Source organism: Centropristis striata, chromosome 6 (genome assembly GCF_030273125.1).
Source record: "Centropristis striata isolate RG_2023a ecotype Rhode Island chromosome 6, C.striata_1.0, whole genome shotgun sequence".
In the NCBI taxonomy this organism is placed as follows: domain Eukaryota; kingdom Metazoa; phylum Chordata; class Actinopteri; order Perciformes; family Serranidae; genus Centropristis; species Centropristis striata.
Window position 1 is genome coordinate 16676204 of NC_081522.1, and position 23253 is coordinate 16699456.

The 23253-nt window shown below is 38.1% G+C and overlaps 2 protein-coding genes across 8 annotated transcripts; both read right to left on the reverse strand.

Moving 5' to 3' along the window:
* Window positions 1-1138: 1138 nt before the first annotated feature.
* On the reverse strand, window positions 1139-4940 carry si:ch211-245j22.3 (uncharacterized protein LOC563798 homolog). Its single transcript, XM_059335914.1, has 5 exons — window positions 4870-4940; window positions 3915-4047; window positions 3120-3269; window positions 2785-2890; window positions 1139-1673 (listed from the first exon to the last, which is right to left on the reverse strand). The coding sequence occupies exons 1-5, from the start codon at window positions 4938-4940 to the stop codon at window positions 1537-1539; spliced, it is 597 nt and encodes a 198-aa protein (XP_059191897.1). The 3' UTR covers window positions 1139-1536.
* A 996-nt stretch (window positions 4941-5936) lies between these two features.
* Window positions 5937-22708, reverse strand: bmal2 (basic helix-loop-helix ARNT like 2). 7 transcript variants are annotated; one of them, XM_059334592.1, is made up of 18 exons: window positions 21889-22708; window positions 19938-20018; window positions 16235-16364; window positions 16078-16131; window positions 15838-15876; window positions 15570-15727; window positions 15078-15157; window positions 14672-14764; window positions 13876-13993; window positions 11938-12087; window positions 11522-11765; window positions 11213-11319; window positions 10954-11104; window positions 10785-10855; window positions 10551-10665; window positions 10289-10379; window positions 9303-9399; window positions 5937-9218 (listed from the first exon to the last, which is right to left on the reverse strand). In XM_059334592.1, exons 1-18 carry the CDS (start codon window positions 21944-21946, stop codon window positions 9061-9063), a joined length of 1995 nt encoding a protein of 664 aa, XP_059190575.1. In that variant the 5' UTR covers window positions 21947-22708; the 3' UTR covers window positions 5937-9060. The 7 variants fall into 7 exon arrangements, with proteins under 7 accessions (XP_059190575.1, XP_059190574.1, XP_059190573.1 ...); XM_059334591.1 differs by lacking the exon at window positions 21889-22708 and adding an exon at window positions 21202-21800 and having other exon boundaries at window positions 10551-10662; XM_059334590.1 differs by lacking the exon at window positions 21889-22708 and adding an exon at window positions 21202-21798 and having other exon boundaries at window positions 16235-16361.
* Between the last annotated feature and the right edge of the window lie 545 nt (window positions 22709-23253).

Sequence of the window (23253 nt, forward strand, 5' to 3'; positions counted from 1 at the left end):
TGGAAAACTTGGGACGTCATGGGTGGAAAATCCCGCCCCGCTGCTGCCGGGATTGGTCCGGGAGCAGGGAGTTCTGGTGCATTCACTGTTGCATTGGAAAGACGGGAGATGGGAAACTCTTGTTGTGTATAACCGCTCTCTCGAGGTCAGCTGTGGACAGGATGTGGAGATTATTTTAAATGCGAAGGATCTTAATTCATCTGTGCGAGAAATGATCGGAAACAACCACAATCAACTGTCGCTTCATGGGCCTAAACGTGTTGCACTTAACTACAAAGGGGATTTTCCATGTTTGTGCTGCACCATGAAAGCAGCATATTCCTGAAAGTCTGATGGGCACCTCTGTGTCATGGGCGACATCCAGTGGTGTATTATTGTCAGTGGTGGAAATTTAATTTTTCTTTTTGCCAAATACCACATACACAAATGTAAGGTTTCAAGTAAAAAAAAACAAATTTCTTTTTGTTGAAGTCAGAGATTAAACAGTACACCTCAACTCTCTCCTGTCTACAAAACAAAAAAGCTGTGAAGACTTCCAACATATGCACTTGCACTGATGTCTTTAACATGTAATCTTGCATCTGTTTATTTTATTTTTTATTTATTTGTTTTTGTTTCATTCTTTTCCATTTGATTATTCTTCTATTTAAACAATATATTATTTACTTCCATTTTATTTTTTGCATTGTTTATCTTTCTGAAACTCATGTCTTCTTCTTTGTAACTGTGCATTGTATTGCTGTTTGATATATAAAACTTTTTTTTTTTTAAAGTGTCAGTGGTGTAAGTAAATCCCTTATCCTTACAAAGTAACAACACTACTGTGCAAAAAAAAAAAATCAATTGAAGTAAGAGTTATAAAATCAAGGTATTATTTAAATAACGAACAGAAGCACAACAGGGTGTTTCCTACTTAAGTTAAAAGTAATTAAAAGTAAACATAGTGAATATGCTGCATGGATCTTTGTAAATTCCATATTATATTTAATGGATAAAGCTGTCTGATAAATAAATACTAAGGGTATGCTGATGTTACAGGGCCTCGGGTAGTCAAGGTAAACTTAGAGGCACAGCAAACATGACAATAAATTTACTTCAAATTGATTTAGGGTCATTCACCTGGTACACTTCTGGCCACAAGGTATCCAAATGGATATCTAATAATGTAAATGAGAAAGACAAGTACAATTTATTTTGTCTCATAGCCATGATTTATTCTTTAAGGAGATGCAATCAAAAACAGAAAGCCAGAAATAATCAAAACTACATCCAATAATGCAACAAATGGAGAAATATCCACAAAACAACTGGTCCAAGTCACGGGAGAAAAATGAGACAAAACAAAACAACAATGCAGAAAGGAATGCTTTTCATATTATGAAAACAATATCTAAATTTACCAGTGCTCTCTACCTCTATGTCACTGTGATATAATATGTCATTGGACAATGGAAGTGTTGCTGGAACATTTCTTGGATATTTTAATTGAAACATCAACTGGTTAATATCCCAGTGAACAGAATACCAAACTTGGGGTCAACCATGGGTCCCCAAAGCGGTGTCCCTCCTCAGGGGCCTCTCCACCTTCACAGTGGTGGGGTCACATTCCAACATCTCCCTGATCCAATCATCATCCAGCGCTCCCTCTATGAACTCCTCCAGAGTGATGATGGCTACAGACATAACAGGGACAGACAAAGAGTCAAGGACAAACTCTATTAGTATCATTTGGTTCAGTTCCCATCTTTGACTATGCTGCATGCAAGTGTTGATATTAGCGCGAAACAGCTTAATGCTTTTAATGTTAGGTAACTCAAATAAAACTGCCTATTAAAGGATCACTCAAAATCAGTCAGTCAAATCGTTAGTTTAAACATCAGTGTCGCCTCACAATTTCAACCAAACCCACAAATGTATTTAACTGGATAAACCAATCCCAGTGTTCCACATCATCTATAGGGGACTGCATTAGAGTCACACCCCCTTTGTCAGTAAACATGGCTGACCGCGAGACAATGAGGAAGCTTTATTAACCTTTACATTTATTAGTGATATTGTACACAAGTTCGTCATTTGTGTATAACTTGTGTTTAAAGCCAACATGAGATATAATGCCAAAATATAATTTTAAGAAAAGTTACAGGAAAGGAAATTGGGAATTAGAAAAGTAAAGTGAATTTGGAAATACTGTTTTGATTTATTCTGCCTGTTTTGATTGGATTTTTCTAATTATACAATCAGCTGATAGTACATCCTAAAGATTCAAATTGTACAACTCAGAAGACTTCGAACATAGCCTACTTTTTAGTAGGCTATGCCCCCCCCCCCCCCCCCCGTCAAAACAATAAGTTTTAAAGCAACACTTTATTCATGAGTGAACCATTAACAAAAAAAGAATAAACTTGTGTTTTTGTCAAGGATTTGACTTTTTTTTTTTTTATTCTTATTTTTTTTCTAATGATTTGTGATTGTACTTAGAGAGGAAATCCACCATTAAAATATATATATTTTGTGGTTTGAACATAATTGGGTTGTGAACAGATTAGAAGCCAATGTAGGTTCTTTATTCAGAGTTTTTTCTCACTATGGTTTTACAGTGTAAATACCATATAATATACTTGGTATTTTATAGGTACATTTACCTTTATCTATAGAAATATAGCCACGAACACACAAAGTGCCCTATCACCTTGAGGGCGAGTTAACCTATTTGTAAATTCAGTTATGTGTTGAAATTACACTACAACAAGATTTCAAGCAGAAAACAGAAAATCACGTCCTCACCGTTATTGTCTTTATCTAATCGCACGAATATCCTGTTTGTACATTCTTCAGCTGTAAGTGGGTTGGGTTTCGTTAAAGCAGCTGCTACACTCATCTTATACACAGCCTGTGAACAAATGGAAACACACACACACACACACACACACACACACACACATACACACACACACACACACACACACACACACACACACACACACACCAGCTGGACTTAAAGACGCAGCATCTGTGGCATCATCTCATGATAAGTACAGTAAGAGATAGAGTTCAGACACAGAAAAGCACACACACACACACACACACACACACACACAGACACACGCAAACACACACACCTGCATAATCTCCAGCATTTCCTCCCTTGCAATGGCTCCGTCTCCATCTTTGTCATAGAGTTTAAACGACCAGCGCAGCTTCTCCACAGCCGAACCTTCAATAAGCATGCTGATGGCCATGACGTACTCCCTGAAATCAACCACCCCGTCCTGAAGAGAAGCTTTCTCATTAACATCTTTGTTTGCTCATCATTTTTGTAACTTTATGATGCATTATTATAATAGCAGAGCATTTATTATTTTCCTCTTAAGGCTGTAGGAAAAGTTTTCCCTCAGGACTCTTCAGATACACAGGGTAAAGTCACAGTTACACACGGTTACAGCTGATACTTCTAAATATCAAACACTTTTTCAAAAATGTATTTGTTTCTTTTCCTTTTTTATTATTTGATTTATTTATTCTCTCTTACACAAACACATATGCACAATCATACACATAAGACACATGCCATATTTAATAGTTTAAGTAAGAAGCAAGATGTTATTATTATTATAATGATTTACCTAAGATTTTTTAAAATACATTTTTAGTTGATGTTATCTTGTTTATGTGCGTTTGTTTCCAGATTGATAACTTGCTTTTAAAAAAAATATATGTATGTATGTATGTATGTATGTATGTATGTATGTATGTATGTATGTATGTATGTATTATTTTATCTCATCTTATCAACTTTTATATTCCACCTTGATCCGTCCACGGGTATTTTTTTCCATATTCCTGTCATTGTTGTTCCTGTAAAGTCACAACTGTTTTATTTTTGCATTAAAAAAAGTAATTCATGGTTTTCTTACCCCATTATTGTCCAATGTGCGGAATATTTGTTCTGCATACTCAGCTGACTCACTGCCCACTGTTCCACTGCAGAAATGCCTTTGAAACTCATGTAGAGTGATCAGCCCACTTGGACATTCATTAATAAACTTTCTATCACAAAAAAAACAAACAAATAACACATTTGTTGAATAAAGATAGAATGACAATGTCAGTTGTTATAATACACAAGAAAACATATGGAGACAGTTTGGTTTAAGGGTCAGAAGTTTAGCTCTAGAAACGTGTCTTTTCAATTAAGAATTAAGAGAATTAAGGTCAACCTACCCCTCTCTGTGGAGATTACACGTGTTTGAAAGCTTGTTTACACCCTGGGACCTGAGTGCTAAGACAATTAGGCCAAATACTGCCTCAGAGTATGAATTAAAATTATATAAATGTGTATATAAATAGTCGCCCATAAAGTTGAAATTATTTTTTTTTAAGACACAATCCTCTGTTAATTGTAGTTTGGAAGAAATTGAATTTTTTGAAAAAATAAAAAATAAAAGTTTTGAGAAGATTTACACTTTATATGTAAAGAATTAAACACAATGTCACAATCATTTAATGGAAAGAGGTTAAAAAATATTTTATCCCAACTTAATGTGCCACCATTTAGCTTGAGTTCTTTACCTGATTGCTAATATTTTATTATATTCCATATCCCTTAAATGTATTATATAGTTCTTATGTTTGTTATATTATTGTAGTCTTTTAATACTTAAGTTTTTACTGCTTTCCCTAATGGAGCTACCTGGCAAAATCTGCAAGTTTAAGATGAATCTATGTTGCAGCTTTGTGTTCAAACTTTTCACAGCTCAGACAGGATCCTTAAAGATCCACACTCAGAGGCTTATATCTAAATACAGATAATTCATGAAATTATAGAACAATTTCTTTGCTGAAAGTTTAAAAGCCAAATGAAACTCTTACCTGAACCATTCGTACAGCTCAGTAACATAAGACCCCCCTCTCCGGCAAGGCAGGGTAGCGGCTTGGCCCATTCTGTAAAGGAGCAACAGCTCGGGATGCACCACTGACTTTATATACACAACAAATCCCAGATTATGCAGTGCTTTCTTAATTGCAACAACCACTGCTTTATCACATTTGACAAATTACTCAAAGCTAATCTCATCAAAGTGGGGGACAAAAAAGAAGGTTGTGAGTAGGTTCAGTAGAGGGCAAAAGGAATTACTTGCAGCTATACTTACTTACTGCTATAGACAGAAAACTGCTGAATGAAAAGTGGCAAGAGCTTCATGAAACATTTGATTCAGTGTGGCTGTAACGTGTGCTATGTATATACAGGTGCATTGCAATACATTAGAATATCATGGAAATTCAAGTCAAAGAGCCCCAACCAAGTATTGAGTGCATATAGATGGAGATACTTTTCAGAGGCCAACATTTCCATATTAAACATACTTTTTAAAATTGGTCTTTTGTAATATTCAAATTTTTTGAGACACTGAAATTTAGGTCTTCAATAATTGTAAGTCATAATCATTATAATGAGAAGAAATTATATACATTAAGACATGAAATGTTTCATTCTGTGTATGTAATGTGTTATTTCCACATTTTTAATTGAATTACTGATATAAACTTTTCTATGATATTGAAATTAATGAGATGCACCTGAATATATATAAAATATGCCCCAAAGTTATTGTTGAGGGTTTAGTAAACTAATATTTATTTAACAACCTGACAACCTGGAAAGACTGCACAGACATGTAGATTGTAGCAGCAATAGACAAATACAGTAAGTGCTTCCAATGGAGACAAATCGAAAAACAAAAATGACTGTATGAAATGGCAGGTAGTGGTACAATGCTGGCAGTAACGAGCTCCCAACAGCCCATATAAACCAAGTTACTGTCCTTCCTGCTGTGCTGAGTCAAAAGATGAAAACCATGACAAAAACTAACAATAAATTATAAAAAAAAAAAAAACTGCATGCAACTCAACACAGAGCATAAATTCAAAACATAATGTTCCCTAGTATACAAAATCTGTTTTATTTCAAACATAGACAGAAGCAAAAACATGTGACCTCTCATCACTGTTACGACCAAATCAGCTGAAGTGGGAGCAAAGTTTTAGTTTTCGTGGGAAAATTACAACTACAACAGTGCAATGACTGAACAAGGACAGGAACCCTAAAAAAAAAAAAAAAAAATGGACTAGTTGCCTTTAACAAAAGACCAGCCTGTGTCTATGGCATGACTCTGTAGCTCTGCTTGTTTGGTTAGGTAGTGAGTGCTGAAGCCAACATGTACAACTCCTGTTTTATCTGTGAACAAGCTTCTGCTTCGTTCACGATGTGCACTGTATGCGTCAAGATAATCCAATGATACATTTTATCCCTCCTTTCAGTCTGCAGAGGTTGCCAGGTGTGAGGCGTTCTCCATTTGTAACACAGGTTTATTGAATGTCCGAGCAGATATGTCCCAAAGGCACTTCGGACACAGGCAGGAGGGTCCTTTTGAGTTCAGCTGCTCCATCCACTGGCTTCTCGTAATTCAAGCATCAGAGAGAAAAAACAGTATTCTTCTTAATTCACAACAACCGTTTCAAGTGTTCTTATTGGAAAATACTTAACAGTCCTCATGAGATGACTATAATGGTATTATGGTATAAAAGCTACACAGTTCTATATATTTTATATTTGGGCAGTATATTTGACTGACTGGTTCAGGTACTAATAATGACATAGGGTAAGATTCAGATACACAGTCCAAACACTTCACAGAAACTTCAAGCCAACACACACAGACTTTGCTCTTTTCACTGAGACTCCAGTAATGTACGACATTCAAAATTATTCAGGTAAAAGAAATGTAATAAATGTAACATAGTCATAAAATCAATGTGGCAACTGAAAACATTGCTGGGTTTCAGTTCTTTCGACTTTTCTTTTCATAACAGGGTAGTATATGAAAGTGCTTACACTTTTTAAACAAGCCAAAACCGTAATTTTCTAAAATCTGTATGTAAAAATAGAATGTCTGTTTATTTGGCATCAGAAAGGCCTTTACTGCCGATCTTTTGAAATATCAGAGTGACAATAATTTTACATGCTTGGGTAACTACATTTTTTAATCTTACATCAACCCAAAAGGTCATCTGACAGCCACATGATTCTCAGCAGCAACCACTAACAAACAGATCAGTGGTTTCCAATCTTTTTCATTGAATATACTGACGACCCCTGATTAAATGACACATTTTATGGATGTTTCATATCATATCCAATGCAAAACAATAATAGGACAGAACAACTAATAATTACAATTAACCCAAATAGTGAAGGCAAAAACAGCAAGAAGCAGATTATGTCCTCTGAATGTCAAGATTAAGATTCCCTTATTAGTCCCACAATGGGGAAATTCAAACTCTGCATTTAACCCATCCTTTTGACACACCAGTGAACACACCATGCTTAGGAGAAGTGGGCAGCACATTTCTGTGTTGCATCAGAAATTAGAATTTTCAATAAAGTTCTCTGTATTATGTATTTCTTGTTGTTCAATCATACATACTTAGGATTCTTTTGTTGACAAATTCAGTGACACTTGGCCATTGTTTTTACTTTTGTAATGCAGGATGCGGCCGTTTAGCAGAGAAGGAAGTCCCTGTGAAATTAGTGTTCAGGTCCATGGTCTTATCCTGTGAGTTTTTTTTATGATTTTTTATTTAATATCAAATAATAATCAAAATTCCAACAGGTAATCAGTGCTATAGATCATCATACGATCGCTTTCAACAACAGATGGGATATTAATAGTCAGCAGTATAGTCTTATGCCTTGTGAGGTTTTTGAGTCATACACAATGTGGGAGTGACAATTACATGGAGAGAGAAGGGAACATTACCTTTAAATTTCAATTTTATGGAACGAAAGCTCTACATTACAAAACAACTGACAAGCACAATAATATGTCTTGTGAAAGGCTGTCAGTGCTTAAGAGTATATGGCTTACTTGCAAGATTATATTGCAAAGTGAATGAAGTGCAGACTCTGTATTAATGTCAGCAAGTATGTTAAACCTTAAACTGGAGGGCAGCTCCTTTTCCATCACAGCCTGATTTATCACTTCTACTGTCAGACTCAGATCAACATGACACAGAAATGGGTTTTCTGCTACCAAACTTTCATTTAAGCACCTGAAATGAGGTGTTTCCCTTTGCATGTAGCAGAAATGTCATGCTTATAGATAATTTCTGTTACGAAATGTTAAATTGGGCAAATCAAATTGAGGGCTAAGGGTCTATAGAAGGGTAGATATTAAACAATGAAAATATTCTTCCTACGCGAGCTATCCCTTTAAGACAGATATGGCTTGAAGACATGGTGTTTGCAATCTTACCAACATATACAGTATGTCCAAGTCATTGCACAAGAGAGGAGGTTGCTGGGCTGTTTCCATGGAAAATGTTCAGATACTGACAAGAGAAAATCTCTGAGCGGCACACCGAGAGGTGACTCTCAAAGTTAGAGGTTATGGAAGTGTGGTCTGCCGTGGTACACTGGCTACCTACGGCTTGGATCCTGAGGGGGTCACAGAGATGGGCCAGGTGTCAAGGTGTCTTCCTTGAATTTTAATTAAACGTACAGTACCTAATCAAATCACAACCGTTAAAAAACATGAAATCAATTCAGTGCAATTTTTTTTTTGCATTGTCACTCCCAACCTTTGTTCAAATGGAGGTGGAGGAGAAAATATCGAGCCATCATGATGTACATCATGTCACTGTCATCGTGTCCAAGGGTTCTTCAACGTTGTCAGGCCTCTTCAGTTAGACAGAGGAGGACAGTAGATGTGAAGAAAGCAGTTAGGAACAGCGTTTCAGGGCAGGCAGACCGCTGTAAGGCTTTAGGGGCACATCCTCCTTCTGAAGAGGGAAAGCAGGTGTCCCCTATTGTCGTCACTCCTGCTCCCTGTTAGAGCAGCCACACAACTACTACACAGCCTATGTGGAAAAGGGTAACTTATAAATAAAAAAAGTATTTTAACAAAAAGGAATGCTGTCTCTGAGTAAGCATTCAAGCAGTTTTCATCACAAAAATCACGGTCCAAGTGTTTTTTCAGTGTTATCACACTATAAGAGCAGATCCTACAAAGACCAGTGCATCTCTTCAAAGTCCACAGCCTCGTCCAAGTTTGTGTCTGTCTCCAGGAGGCTCATGATCACTGCCATGGCTGCTTCATCATTGCTAAGACTACTAAGGCCCGGTCCAACCACACTGTCCAAATCCAGCTGGGAATTATCCCCTGAGGTGAGAAAAATACAAGTTATCAGATTTATAAGAGTTTATAGTTTATAAATAAGCTTATCAAAAGGATCAGAAAGAGTACCCATGAGTGATTCTCCTGAAAATGCAGCTCCTTGGGGCTCATCCTCTGAACTGGATTTTCCTGGAATCTCCATGTCAGTTGCCTCTCCATTTGGCACCTAAAGACCAAAGGAGGAGCAAATTATAGCCCTAGCAGTAAAATGACAACAGTTTAATCATGAGGGGAAAAAGAGGAAAGAATCAAATCTGCGAAGCCTATATTATGCCTTTGGACCTTTTGAAAAAAAATGTAAGATACATTTCTAGTACATTCTGCTGGAACCTCTGGGCTAGAAAAGTGATGCCTTTAAGTGAACCTTAAAGCGTTTTTTTTCTAATGGCCAGCATGGTGCAATTCCACTGGTTGCAAAAATAAGTCAGATATGATGAAAGTCACTGTTTCTCTACTCTGAAAATATTTTGCATGGTTTAATTATGAGAAAAAAATTATCAGCATTTCTGGATGAACAGCTGTATACATCAGTAGAGAGGTGTTCATATCTTTTGCAAATCCCTTGCAAATTGATATAAAAATTCATTATAATTAAAATCTGATTTGGTGTAATTTCAATAAGTTGTTTGACTAAATAACTTCATATGTAATATGAGTTATTTTATTTTTACTTACTATGTAAAAAATACACTAATGTTGGTCATCATCCCTGTCAGTATTCATGGTTAATTAAATTATGGAAAGTTAAGGACAGTTATGGACAATTAAAGTATTTTCATGAATTATACTTAGTGACTGGTAAACTCATGAGAGTGGCCCTCTACAGATGCCTAAAAAATGAAAGGATGCAGTGCAGTGTTGTAGGCTGCCCTTCATGCTATAGGAAACTTTCTGTGTGCTTGTGCCCTTTTATTTATTTTTTTGCTTCTTCGTTGGGCTGGGCTAGTCGGAAAAGCCTCATGCAGGTTTGTGTATAGGAAAGCATTTCCACCCCTTTAATTCATTACTGGGACAGAGGTACAAATGATCAAAGATATGAAGGTACACCAACTTACATTGTTGCCGATTTGATTGTGAGTTTGCGGACACTTATCCTGTGGTAGACTGAACGGGCTGACGCTACCACTGGAGGGTGATGAGTTCATCCTAAAATCATACAGAACAACTTAAAACTGTAAAGTCCATAACAACTGATAAGCACAGCAATAGTAGTTAAACAAGAAAGACTGAATCCAGTCTTTGCACTCAACCATCAGGTTCATTTATCCCTGTCACTGTTATAAAAGGTATAAAGCTTGTTCTATTGTGAGGCCACACCTGTTAAAATCCAGCAGCTCATTTGCGATCTGGGTCCCTATGCTTCCAGCATAAATCATAGCTCCAGGTGTGGTGGAGATGCCTGGTATAACAGGGAGGGACTTCTTGCCATCTTCTAACAGAAAAGTGAAGGGAAGTGAAGGATAACATGCTTTACAGTGTGCAATGGCTACCCAATCTGTCTTTTCAATTATCACACGGTACCAGAGATAATATCTTTAGAGACTGACTGACCTTCAGAAGTCTTGGAATTGCTCGACTGTTCGGACTTGTTTCCCGACCGACTAGTGCGACTGTGATCATACCTTGTCACAGGATGAGAAAACTGGTTAATATACTGCTTATCTATCTCAGAACAAAATGATCTAGGTAATGTATACAAGGGACTGAAACATGTACTCACGATATAACCGTGTTAGTTGACACTATGTATTCTACTTCTTTGGTCCATGGATTTACAAAACTAAACCACTGACTTTGCAGAGTGACGAAAGACCCATATTTTGTTTTGAACTTATAGCAGTTTGTCTCTATTTTTTCTTTACTCCGCAGCACTGTGGAAGAAAAACAGTGAGGATGAGTTTTGCTCTAAATAGGCCTACATAATTAATAAAGGATCCAAGAGAATTAGAAGAAACAGTGTGAGGTCACTGAAAATGTACCTTTTCGATGTCTGTCTGCTAAATGTGGTAAGTCGTCTTGATGGAAGTACTCATAGCACGATGTCCCAAGCAATTCTTGGGGAAGGTAACCAAGAATGGTCGTTGCTCTGTGGGAGGAAAGGAGGAAAAAAATCAAACAAGTCTACCATGTTAGTGTGAACACTGTATATAAATACTGCATATATGTTGTAAATATGTCTTCTCTTTTCATCTGTATCAAAGATATTAGACATATCAATGGAGGATATTTGAAATGTTTCAATGATTGTACAGACCCTCTACCACCCCTTAATTCAGATTCAGTTCTACCTTTGATCGACAAAGGTGAATTTTCCATCCATGGCGTAGCGTGTGACAAACTCTGTGGGTTTAACTCGGACCTCTCCATTAACCTGGGGAGATGAGTGGGAGTGCACGCGTCCCACTGCCACCAGGCAGCTGAAGTGGGAGCAGTCTTGCTTGTCTGCCTCACCTTCCCCATCTGCTCCCAACTGACTGGTCGGCCAGCTGCGCATGTAGCCTGTACAGTGAACTGTGCAGTACTTCTGGGTCTCTGCAGGCACATGCAGACACAAATCAAAATGTACAGTACGAGGGGTGTTTAAAGTCTGACTAAGTCTACATAAAGACTTCATGTGAATGGATTCCTGATTTTTTTAGCTGTTAAACATGATACCAAATAGATTCAAACCCTGAATGGACAAAAGTGATTTACTTTCCCCAACCTTTTTTTTTGGAGGTGCTGGCTTGGAATTCCTTCTCCTCTACTTTGACAGAAATTTTGTTGTATTTCATGCGGCAGAAGAATGAGCGGCGTGCGCCTGAACACAGCCGTGCTGCACCAACAGGAAGGTCAGCCTGTACCTGCAGACCGGCTGGAGACATGACAATGTGTTAAATGTTTATTGTAATTTAATTTTATCCCTCTGACTGTGGTGGAAGTCCACAGAGCTTTAAAGCAACTGGATCCTTCCAAATCTGCTGGTCCTGATATGAAAGACCCGCATTTCCTCAGGATTACTGCAGATTTTATTGCAGACCCACTGACTCATATTTTTAATCTTACCCTCTCCAATAATGAGATCCCTATTATTTGGAAATCTGCCTTTGTTTTTCCTTTGCTGAAAGGAGGTGACCCCATCGTTCTTAATAATTATAGGCCAATCCCTAAATTATGTGTTTTAGTAAAAAAAAAATGAGAAATTGGTAAGTGAGCAACTTAAAGAGTTTTTAGACACAAACAGTATTTTATCGCAACATCAATCAGGTTTTAGAAAACGGCACAGTACATAGTCTGCAGCTTTAAAAGTGATTGTATCCAGGCACTGGGTTGCAAAAAATATTGTGCAGCCCTTTTTATTGATTTATCAAAAGCCTTTTGATACAGTAGACCATAACGTCTTGGCAAACAAACTTTTTTAATATTGGTCTTTCTGAACATGCTGTTGGTTGGTATTCCAATTATTTATTGTCGAGAACACAATCTGTCCAGGTTTCTGGCTCTTCGTCTGCCTTCCTCCCTGTGACAAAAGGTGTGCCCCATGGCTCGATCCTGGGTCCTCTTTTGTTCTCATTGTACGTTAATGTTTGTGATAATGTATCAAATGCCTCGTTTCATTTCTATGCAGATGATACAGTCATTTATTGTCCATCCTCTTCACTAGTTCAGACCCTTCAATACCTGCAATCTGCTTTTGATTGGTTCAATTGGCCCATCTAGCTGAACTTAGATTGGTATTGAATGCGGAGAAATCTAAATTTATGATCTTTTCAAATGGTAAAGACTTGACACCCAATTTGCCAAGTATAACAACGGGACATGGTGATGAAATTGAAAGGGTCACGGCTTACAAATATTTAGGGATCGCTATTGGTCAGAAGCTGAATTGAAAGCCTTGTGACAAAACTAAAACTAAAATTAGGATTCTTCTTTAGAAACAAGTCGTGTTTCTCCTATCTGACAAGGAAATATTTGATTAATGCAACTTTTTTGCTTCTACTGGATTATGGTGATCTGCTTTTCATGAAAGCAACAACTTAGAGCCTTAAGAAGTTGGACTGTGTTGATCATTGTGCTCTGAGTTTCATTACTGGCTTGGGAAATCGCACACATCATTGTACTCTGTATGCCACGGCTGAAATGCCATCTTTACATGTTCGCAGGCAGTCTCATTGGTTAGTTTTTATCTATAAATGTATTCTTGGACTGCTTCCCTCTTACCTGTGTGCATACATGTGTCGAAACCAAACCAAACATGGTCTACGCTCACAAAATATTGTACAGATGCTGGTACCAAGAGTGAGAACTGAATTAGGTAAGAAAGCTTTTAGTTACGCCGCCACTTTATCATGGACCACTCTGCAAAAAGAATTGAAATTGTCTGAGTTGATCACAATTGGAGAATTTAAATCGATTCTAAAGGATAAAGAAATAATTTCCCTTGGTCGGTGTGACTGCTCTGTATGAGTCTCTACTTGAGGCTCTTTCATTGATGATGTGATGGCTGTTAACTGTGTTTTAAATGTTGTAACTTGTCATGTTTTATGTTGCTTTCTTGGCCAGTGTCTCTCACACACACGCGCACACACGCGCACGCACGCACGCACGCACACACGCACACACACACACACACACACGCACGCACACACAAACAAAGCTTTACTTTTAGCATCTATTAGCCGTTCACGAGGGTATAATTCAGAAGCTGACAGCTGCTCCTTCACTTTTCCCATGTCCTTTGGGTGTATGTAGTCAAACAGGCTTTGTCCAATCAGCTCCGTCTGTATGAAAACAAAAAGCTTATCAAACTGAGCTAAAAGCAGTTCCCATGCTGATAAAAAGAAATGTAAAAACCATTCTGCATCTAAGACAGTTCCTGCTGACAAATAGCAAATTAAAATGATTGTGGACTGTTGACCCCAGAGCACACCAGATACTGTGTGGGGCAGAGATGGAGCAGATTTAGATTTCAGTAAGCACGAGGCAGAAAAAGCAACAGCTTTAAGGACACCATATGAATGTCCTTTTCGTGAAGTAAGCAAAAATGATATATTTACATTATGCTGTGCTCCAACTCCCAATGACTGTAATGAATTGTAATTTTTATAAAATCAGGATTTTAAATGAACTGTTAGTGACACTACAATTTGATTACAATCTGCAGAAGCAACTGAAAAACTACAATACATTTCATTTTTCACTAGATAACTAGATTTAATTCACAGTCATTTATATAAAGATGTGCTTTTTTTAATGCCGTGATAAAAATATGAGCATCAATTTTGCACTCTGAAATCTGTCCACACAATGTCAAATATGGTGCTAACAGCCCCCACACACACATTGGTTGGTTCTAGTCCATCACCACAAGTGCCAAGACAACACAACCCATCTGGTGTGTTCGGGGTTTTACATGAACAAAAAAGCTTCAGATACAGTAACAAATGTAAAAGCGTTACCCGACTATAATTTAAAATCTTCGTGACGGACTCTGAGACAAAAACTATTTTCCCACGATCACAGCCCACTACAAACAGGAACCCATCTGCAGCCTGCACAACAAAGAAACATGGGGGGGAAATAGGCGGAGCAAATATGATGACACGGTCAAAACAAAAGATTTATATATTATATTGTATTTAATATAGTCTTTAAATGAAGAAAAGCATTTCAATTATCATGAAAATGTAATGCATCGATTATAGCATAGACAATGGTTCAAACTCAAAGTTCAACACATATATGAGAATGTTGATGATCTGTCTGTATTCACTTTAGGTTGAACAGAACCCAAAGCATAGCAGGGGCATTGTCACTAGAATTTTAGCCTTGTAGTATAGTTGGCTTTGTCAAGGGTACGTTTACCTTGAGGACAAGGTGTTTGAGCTCTTCGTCAGGAAGGAATGAAGGTTTGTAGCTGGCTTCAGAAAAAGAACTTGCTGAACCTAAAAAAAACAGATAAAAGATTAATTACAGTTTATTCAAACCTGGATTTAATCAGAGTTGCTGCATACTTTTTAAACTCAAAGCTAATCCTCTATGTAATACCTGCCATAAATAGGTCTTTAAAGGGTCTTTTATAGTTTATCTACAAAGAACAACCATGTACATTCTCATTAAGTAATTAGATCAATGGCAAATGCAATGAACTAAAATGTGACTTATTTGTTGCCAGATTGGATGTTTCATGGTTAGAAAAAAATCTAACTAACTGCTGTATGTAAAAAAAACTACTTGAGACTAATAACAATAATCTAGTAAAATAAAACCCATGTAGCAATAAACCAGAATTATACCTAAATATAGTGAATACATCAGTGATAACAAAATCAGAGTAGATTATTTTTAACATGGTACCTTTGAGAGATTTGAGGTGCTGTACAGCCATTCTGAGCACAGTGAGTTTGTCTAGTTTACGGGACATGGGGTTACAAGTAGGGATCATGGCTGATAGTTTGTCAATGAGATTGTTCATTTTGTCCCGTCTCCTCTTCTCAATTTGGCTGTGCGGTTCCCTGCAGACATATTAAATAAGAAAAAATTCAGAAGATTCAAAGAGGACTTCTCCTTTCACCTCAGATAGTATCTGCATCTGTGAAATGTTCAGGTGTCAAATATAACCTACCTGAAGCATTTAATTTTGAGATGCTGGTCATCATCTGACCTATAGAGCAGAAAAACACACATTGACATTTAGACAGACCGAGACCTTTTACATGAGCTTAACAATAAGACAAAGATATTGTGCAAAATAATGTAATGATTTGCAATGTACAAAACCTAATATGAATGCATGACAGGAAACATTATGCAAATGCACAAAATAAATAGGTCAGCAATGAAAGGCCTAATTAGCACACAGTACCCGTTTTGGTCATCTTCCATGTCTGCGTCAAGGATGGAAGCAGTTTTTGTATCCCTATGAAAGAAAATCATGACTTTCAATAGCAACTAGCAACAATTTAGGTCACCGGATTTTAGAGATTTTATGCAGGCCAAATCAAAGCAATCACAACACTTACAGGTTGTCCATGCTACCCTTGCGCTTCCGGGGCATCTCCATGCTCAAGGACATGCCAACAGCTGAGGACGGGGTCATCAGGATGGGCAAAGACACAGAACCGCTTTGGTTTTCATCAACCAGCAGATCTTCTGAAACACACAGCACACAATGATCTCTAACTGGTAATAGGGACTGGGGACTTGCACTACTGCATTTAATGCTAGAAATCTTTCAGATTGTACGTTCTCCATGATTTGTACAGCTTTTCTCACAACACCTTTATCACAACATTTGAATTGTTACTATCAATACTAATGTGAAAAATAATGTTTACAGAATAAATTTATACCCACAGCAATCAATGTTTATTGACACATTATTTCACCAGCTCTTCTAGACTTTCCAAATGTGTTTGGACCAAATTAATCAAATTCTGGTTGCGAAAGGAGTCATTTTTGGGGGGTTGTGATGTTCATATAAATGTATCCACTGATTAACAGACATCTCTTTAGTAATGCAAGGTTTTGGGGGCCTAATAGCATCATGTGAAGGACCCATAAATTTCACCATTTCGCCACAATGAAAATTGGCTTCAAAGCCAAGCGCTCTTCTGAGGGCCTGGTGGGTACTGACATTGGCTCTTTATTTATGCCGATAATATGATGCAATTGGAAGCTTTTTATAGAGTATTTAATTAGAGACAGTACATTCTAATATGAATTTGAATAACAGGTAACTTTATTGTTATATATGTATTTTTTTAATTAATTGATTAGCATTAAAACAAACATCACAAGTGACCAGGGACAATATCACTTTGCTATCCATCCATCTATAAACTGTGTGAGTGTGTGTGTGTGTGTGTCTAGTGCATTTCTCGCTGACCGTTAGTCAGACTGACCTCAGATTTCGTATGTGGCTTGTGCATGCTTGGCACGAAGGTGTGCATCCTCGATTTTGAAGATTTTTTCATTCATTTTTCAAAATATCATTATTTACGTAGGACGTGTTGCGGCATCGCACGGTTTCCCATAGGACGCCTTTTAGGGGAGCTCTGCTCCAGCAACTAGGAACGGCCATGCACCACCACCCACAGAATTGAGAAAGAGCTATCAATCTGTCAATCCTTTCCGTGTCCGGGCCGGGTGAGGTTTACCGTGTTGAGTCAAATTAAGCCGCAGGCTCCACTTCGCTCTGGATTTCCATGCCTGACTCATCTCAACTTTAAGTCTATTTAGCCTACTTATCTTTCTGAGTTTTAAAGTGTGCTACAAGGTTCGATTTTCCAATAATATTTAAATAGTTTCCAGTGAATATCAATGTTCAATGTGTATGTGCTGGATGGTGTGCGTACCTTATGAAAAGTAAGTGAATTATGGAGTTGCAGACATTGTAGTGTGGCATGTAATGTATGAATACATACTTATGGCAATGCACGGGTTTTCTGAAAGCAGCTAAAACATCCATGAGTATCCCATTTACAATATATAAAATGGAAAACCAGATCCTCATATTTTATTGCAACCAACATAATAATTTAGTATTTATTACTGTAAAGGGGTCTACAATTAGCTTTGTTTCTAATCCATGCTCTTTTTCTCATGCGCCATGGAGACTTAAGCATCAGGCCAGACAAACACTACAGCAGGTTGTTTCCCTGAAGGACTGTTAATCAGTGAAATCACCTGCTGCCATCTCACCTGTAATGGAAACTTTACACCTTACTCTCCATGATTCTTTAATCAAAAGCCTCAAGTCTAACAGATTAATCAAATAATCCTTTCATCCGTACATCTCACCACAGCTAAAGCAACCCATCAGTGCTAGTCAACGATTAAACAGAAACGTGCATGCTGCAGATGCCTGAATATTTGTTGTCGACCTACAGATGTATTTATTCTAATGGATGTATCTATTGTGTATGCATGTGCTAATAGAGATTAATAAAGCCCAAACTGTTGTGGTAGAGATGTTCAGAGACTACAGACAAATCATCAGCGTCTACCTCTCTATGCAGCCTATCTGCTATATTGGTCAAATGTGTCTGACTGTGATTGAATCATGCCATCAGAAGACTGTCAGTGTATGTGTGGGAGAGGAACTCCAGAGAACGGCACGAGGCAGACCAAATGGGGTTGATACCCATTGCACCTATTTTCAACTCTGCTCCCCAGACCTTGTGACCCAAATAGCCATTAACAGATCAGCAACAACCTGATTTTTAATCCCGCCCCCCCCTGTCAAGATCTGATGGATTACAGGGTCACAGTGAAGGTAGCTAGATGACTGGACATCAGGCCATTTAGATATCCCTCTGCCAAGTCCCATAATCCCACTCTTCTGTTCTCACGTGTTCATTAACTTGCTCATTCACTCAATCCATGAATGAGCATCTGTGGCACCTAAATAACCCCACGAGCTGTGCTGAGTGGCCTACTCACTTTGTCACACAGTTGTAGCAGCACAGGAAAAAGGCAGATTGGTTTTCCATGTTAGAAAATTCAAATAACGTATATTATATTACTCAAGGTAGGGCTGCCAAAATCTTCTAACCCAATATAGGCCCATTAATATTTCAATAACAATAACAATAACAATATATATATATATATATATATATATATATATATATATATATATATCAGGATATAGCATGTTTTCTAGTCATTTTTATAAATATGAAAAAAAAAACACACGGAAAAGCTTATTTTTTTTGTATGCGCCTTTGTAAATTAAATACTTCACAAATCAGAAGTGCTAAGTATGTTCTCATTTAAGAGCTTTAGTGCGAAATTAACATAATAGCTTCAAGTGAAATTATAGAGGAAAGAAAATACTTCCAGCTATACATTGACTCTGTACATACATGCACACAAATATGGAATAATCAAATTGGGGTATTCCCATTAACTGAATCATTGGGTGTAGACATGGAGTTAAACAAAGCTGAATTAATTAAGAAAATCTGGCACACAGGTCTTGGAAGGCTGCCAGCTGGGAGTACAGTTTGTTCATTGCATTAAACTGTGTGGTAATGTAGTCTCTCACATAAAAACAAACAAATTAACAAACAAACAAAAAAAGCTCCAAATGAAACTGCCAATAAATACTTCCCATCAGATTTTGTTTAATTTAGCGTAAGTATGTGCTGGTCAACATAACACAACGTACACTGTGTATTACAATATTTCAATATGTGGTTTCATCACAATGTGATTCCACAGAAAAACAATAAACTATTCAATTGCATCAATAGCCCTAATTCAAAGTGTTGAAATCTATGCAACAATGGTGAACTGTGCAGTCAAACTCATGAGCTACCCAGTGCCATCCTACTTCACATTGATAAATTAAATAATACACCCACACACAAACACCTGGGACCTGCCCAGGACGTCAACAGTCTTTGACTGTTGCCAACACAATAGCTTGATTGGCAAACACTTAAATAAACATGAAACATTCAGGCAGGGCGGAGTATCTCAAAACTGGACAGACCCATTTATGAATCCAATATGCACGTCTAAAATATGCTTATTGATGGTTATCTCAGGTTACATTAATCATAAACTGCATTTATCAAAAACCATACAAATACAGTAAGGATAGAAAATAAATTTGCATTCAAAATAGCAGAATGATCAGAGTGACAGCCATTATTACAAGAACCATAGCCACTCAAAAGAACTGTGAGCATAGAGTTTGCAAGTTGGCAAACTCACTGAGGTGATGTTTTGCAGCAGTGGAGTCTACGAAGCATGGAGAGGTGTCATTTGTGGAGTTGCTTTTCCATGGCCTCCCTGCTAAAGAGGAATTAAAGACTGTTGGGTTTATTTGCTTCAAACAAGTAGCAACAAGAGACAGACAAAAGGAAAGAACTGCCTTCATGTGTAGGGCAAGCCTAAAGGGTGTTCTTGAACTAGTGATGCTGAATCCATCAAGCTTTCTTGCTACACTGGTTACAGAAAATGGGCTAAACAGAACACTCAGTGATGGTTCGGTCACACAGCCTCATTCCCTCTAGCTAGGTGATTCTTTCACTAGGAGGAAAGCGGGTTGCAGTGCTAACATGCTAACTTGCCACCAGCCATTCATGTTCATATCCAAGCAAAGACACAGAGATAGAAACAACACACATAGACAATAGGGGGGAAAAAAACAAAAAACTAGGGCTGTCTCCATCTCAGTCTGATCACCCACTTTAAGGACCCACTGACATATGTTGTCACCATAACAACAAACAACAATCGTTTGCCATTTTGTTTTGTACCAACAACAAATAGGTCCTGATAGACCGGTGACACTGCTGACACCGTTTCAGGGTTCGTACACTCTTTCAGTGGTCAAATTCAAGGACTTTTCAAGGACTTTCAAGGTCCATTTTCAAGCTTTTCCAGTACCTTTCAACGGTTGTAAATGGCATGTTTTAGATGAGTACTTTGATACCTAAAAGGGATAATTTCACTTAACCATACCACCAGCAATGGTATTACACTTTTAACAAATAAAAGTAGTTTGCTAATCTCATAAAACATACTGGTAAAGGAATCTAGGAGCTAGGAGCAAAAGTGAGCTCACAAAAATCATCAGCCTCACAAATGGGCCTACTTCAGGACCTCTCACATCCACTATGAATTTCAAAAACTCCCTTCAGTAAGAAGATACAGGGTAGAGCAACAAGAAACATCTCAGAAACAAGAAGACGCAGGCGAGACGGTCTTCATTTCAGATAGGCTACAGGCTATTCAGTTTATATATATTATTCCATTCAAAATGTGGTTATCTATAGTCAGATTGCAAGAGAAATACAGTAAGAATTTCAAGCATTTACAAGCACTTAATCCAAAATCAAAGCACTTTTCCAACCTTGAAATTCAACATTAAAATTCAAGCATTTTCAAGAATTTCAAGCAGCCGTACGAACCCTGCTGTTTACAACCTTCGTGCTTGTTTTGACAGGTGAGATGAAACTGGTCTTTGACTTACTGATTTTAGTAGTTAGATTTACATGGCAGCGGAGTAGATTGTGGACATGTACAGAGGTGCAGTCCCTGTGTAAAAACACCATGAAAATCACACATACATACATAAACGTTACATTAACGATAGGACGTTCGTTGGTGCGAGCGACCATACAGTTATCTAACGTTAACTTGCGTTAGGCCTAAAAAGCTTGACACACCGTGACACCATTTCAGTCGGAAAGCATGGTCTAATAATGTGTCAAATATCTTACGTTAAATTGTCAGAACAAATTGTCTAACAGACTATTGATTTGAAGCCGTTGCTCCGCTAAACAGGCCATGCTACCAATGCTAAGCTAACATTTTCTTGGTTCAGTCTTTTGGGTAACGTTGGCAAACACTAAACATAAATGTAATTAACGCTATGATTGATGAGATGTCGAGATAACGTTAGTCATATTCTGCACAATACGCTGGCCATAGCACAAATGTCGTGTAGTGTTTCATAAATGGCGCAGAGGATGAGTTTGCTCTACTGATCTACTGACCTAGTTTTGAATAGCGCAAAGTTATGGTCTACCGGTAAGACATGATCATAAACACACCACTGCGCTTCACTCTTTGTTGGTAAATCTCATTGCCGCACATGCGCTGGGCCACCCGTGTGAGCATTTAAACTGGTGAATAACTTTAATAGTGTTTCTGTTACCTGCCGGTTCGCCTCCCGCTCTGTCACCGCCGCCAGCCGCAGCATTCCTGGCCGACATGGCTTGAGCCGGAGCCGGTGCGCTGGGGCCCGGGACTCCAATGCATGGATGATGCGGTGGACTACTCCAGGATGTTGCTGTGTTAATAGGACAGATTGTGGGGCAGCCGATATGGCAGCAGAATTGTGTATAAGTGTTTTATTTTTCCTTATACCAGGAAAAAAGAGGGAGAGGGCACACAGGCGTGCACCGAGGTAACTTAGCTGTGTGCGGTGCAACCAGGATTGGAAACGGTGTTGGAAATGCGGAAGACACGGTACAATCGGTCTCCTCCTACCGCCACCCGGAGTCACCGCTGCAGCTTCATCGCTCCTTGGGGGAAGGGGGGAGGGCGCTTCTTCTTCTTCTTCTGATTATGACATTTACCGTAGACTAGATGCAGCAAAGGCGTATTGCTGCCCTCCATGGGTCATTTCTTAAACTCCAAATCCTTACAGATTCTAGTCCAGAGGTAGGCAACCTGCGGCTCCCTGTGGCTGTGACAAGAAAATTATTTAAAAAAATGAAACTGTAATTTCTTTACATTCCAACTTTTCATTTACCAATAGGGCCCAAAACAATTTGTATTCTTAATTAAAAAAAAACATTTTAGTCAACTAAAAAGTGCAAAAGTCAAGCCTGTGTGACCCGTATGAGCATCTTAAAAAAACAATTCTACTGCGCAAGCGTCAGTGCATATGCCATGACGTCATATTATCGAATGACACGTTTAGACTGCATATGATGTCACAAATGACATCACCAACATCAAGGAATAGCTCTATTCCCTGATGTTGCTTTGATCTTGCGTGATGTCATTTGTGACATCACGCAAGTTCAAACCAACATCAGTGAATAGAGCTGTCTCCATATCAGATTCCAAGTTTCAGGTTCGAAAAATTGGAATATAGGCGTATTGTTTTTAATAACAGCAAACTACTGTGTGAGAGGATGTCTCAAGATCATTTCAAATCTGCTCTGCACTGTCCAGAGATGGATGAAGAACGTCTCCTCAGAGGAAGTATTTCAGAGGAGTTTCAAGGTCCCTTGTTGAGACAAGGTGTTGATGAAAAGATAATGGAAATATCAGTTGAAACTATCAGGAGGCTTGACACTGACATAGGAAATCTGGAAGAGAAGAAGGTAGGTTGTAGTAAGAAATCTGAAAATGTTACTGCTGAGTTGGGCCAACCTCAGACAAGGAACAAGGCAGCTTACCTCCATGTGTCAGAGGAGTCACGGGGGCTTCGACGACAGGTTCATGAGCTGAAGGAGCTTTCCCAGACAGAGCTAAGTAGACTCCATGCACAGTGGATGGAGAATAATTC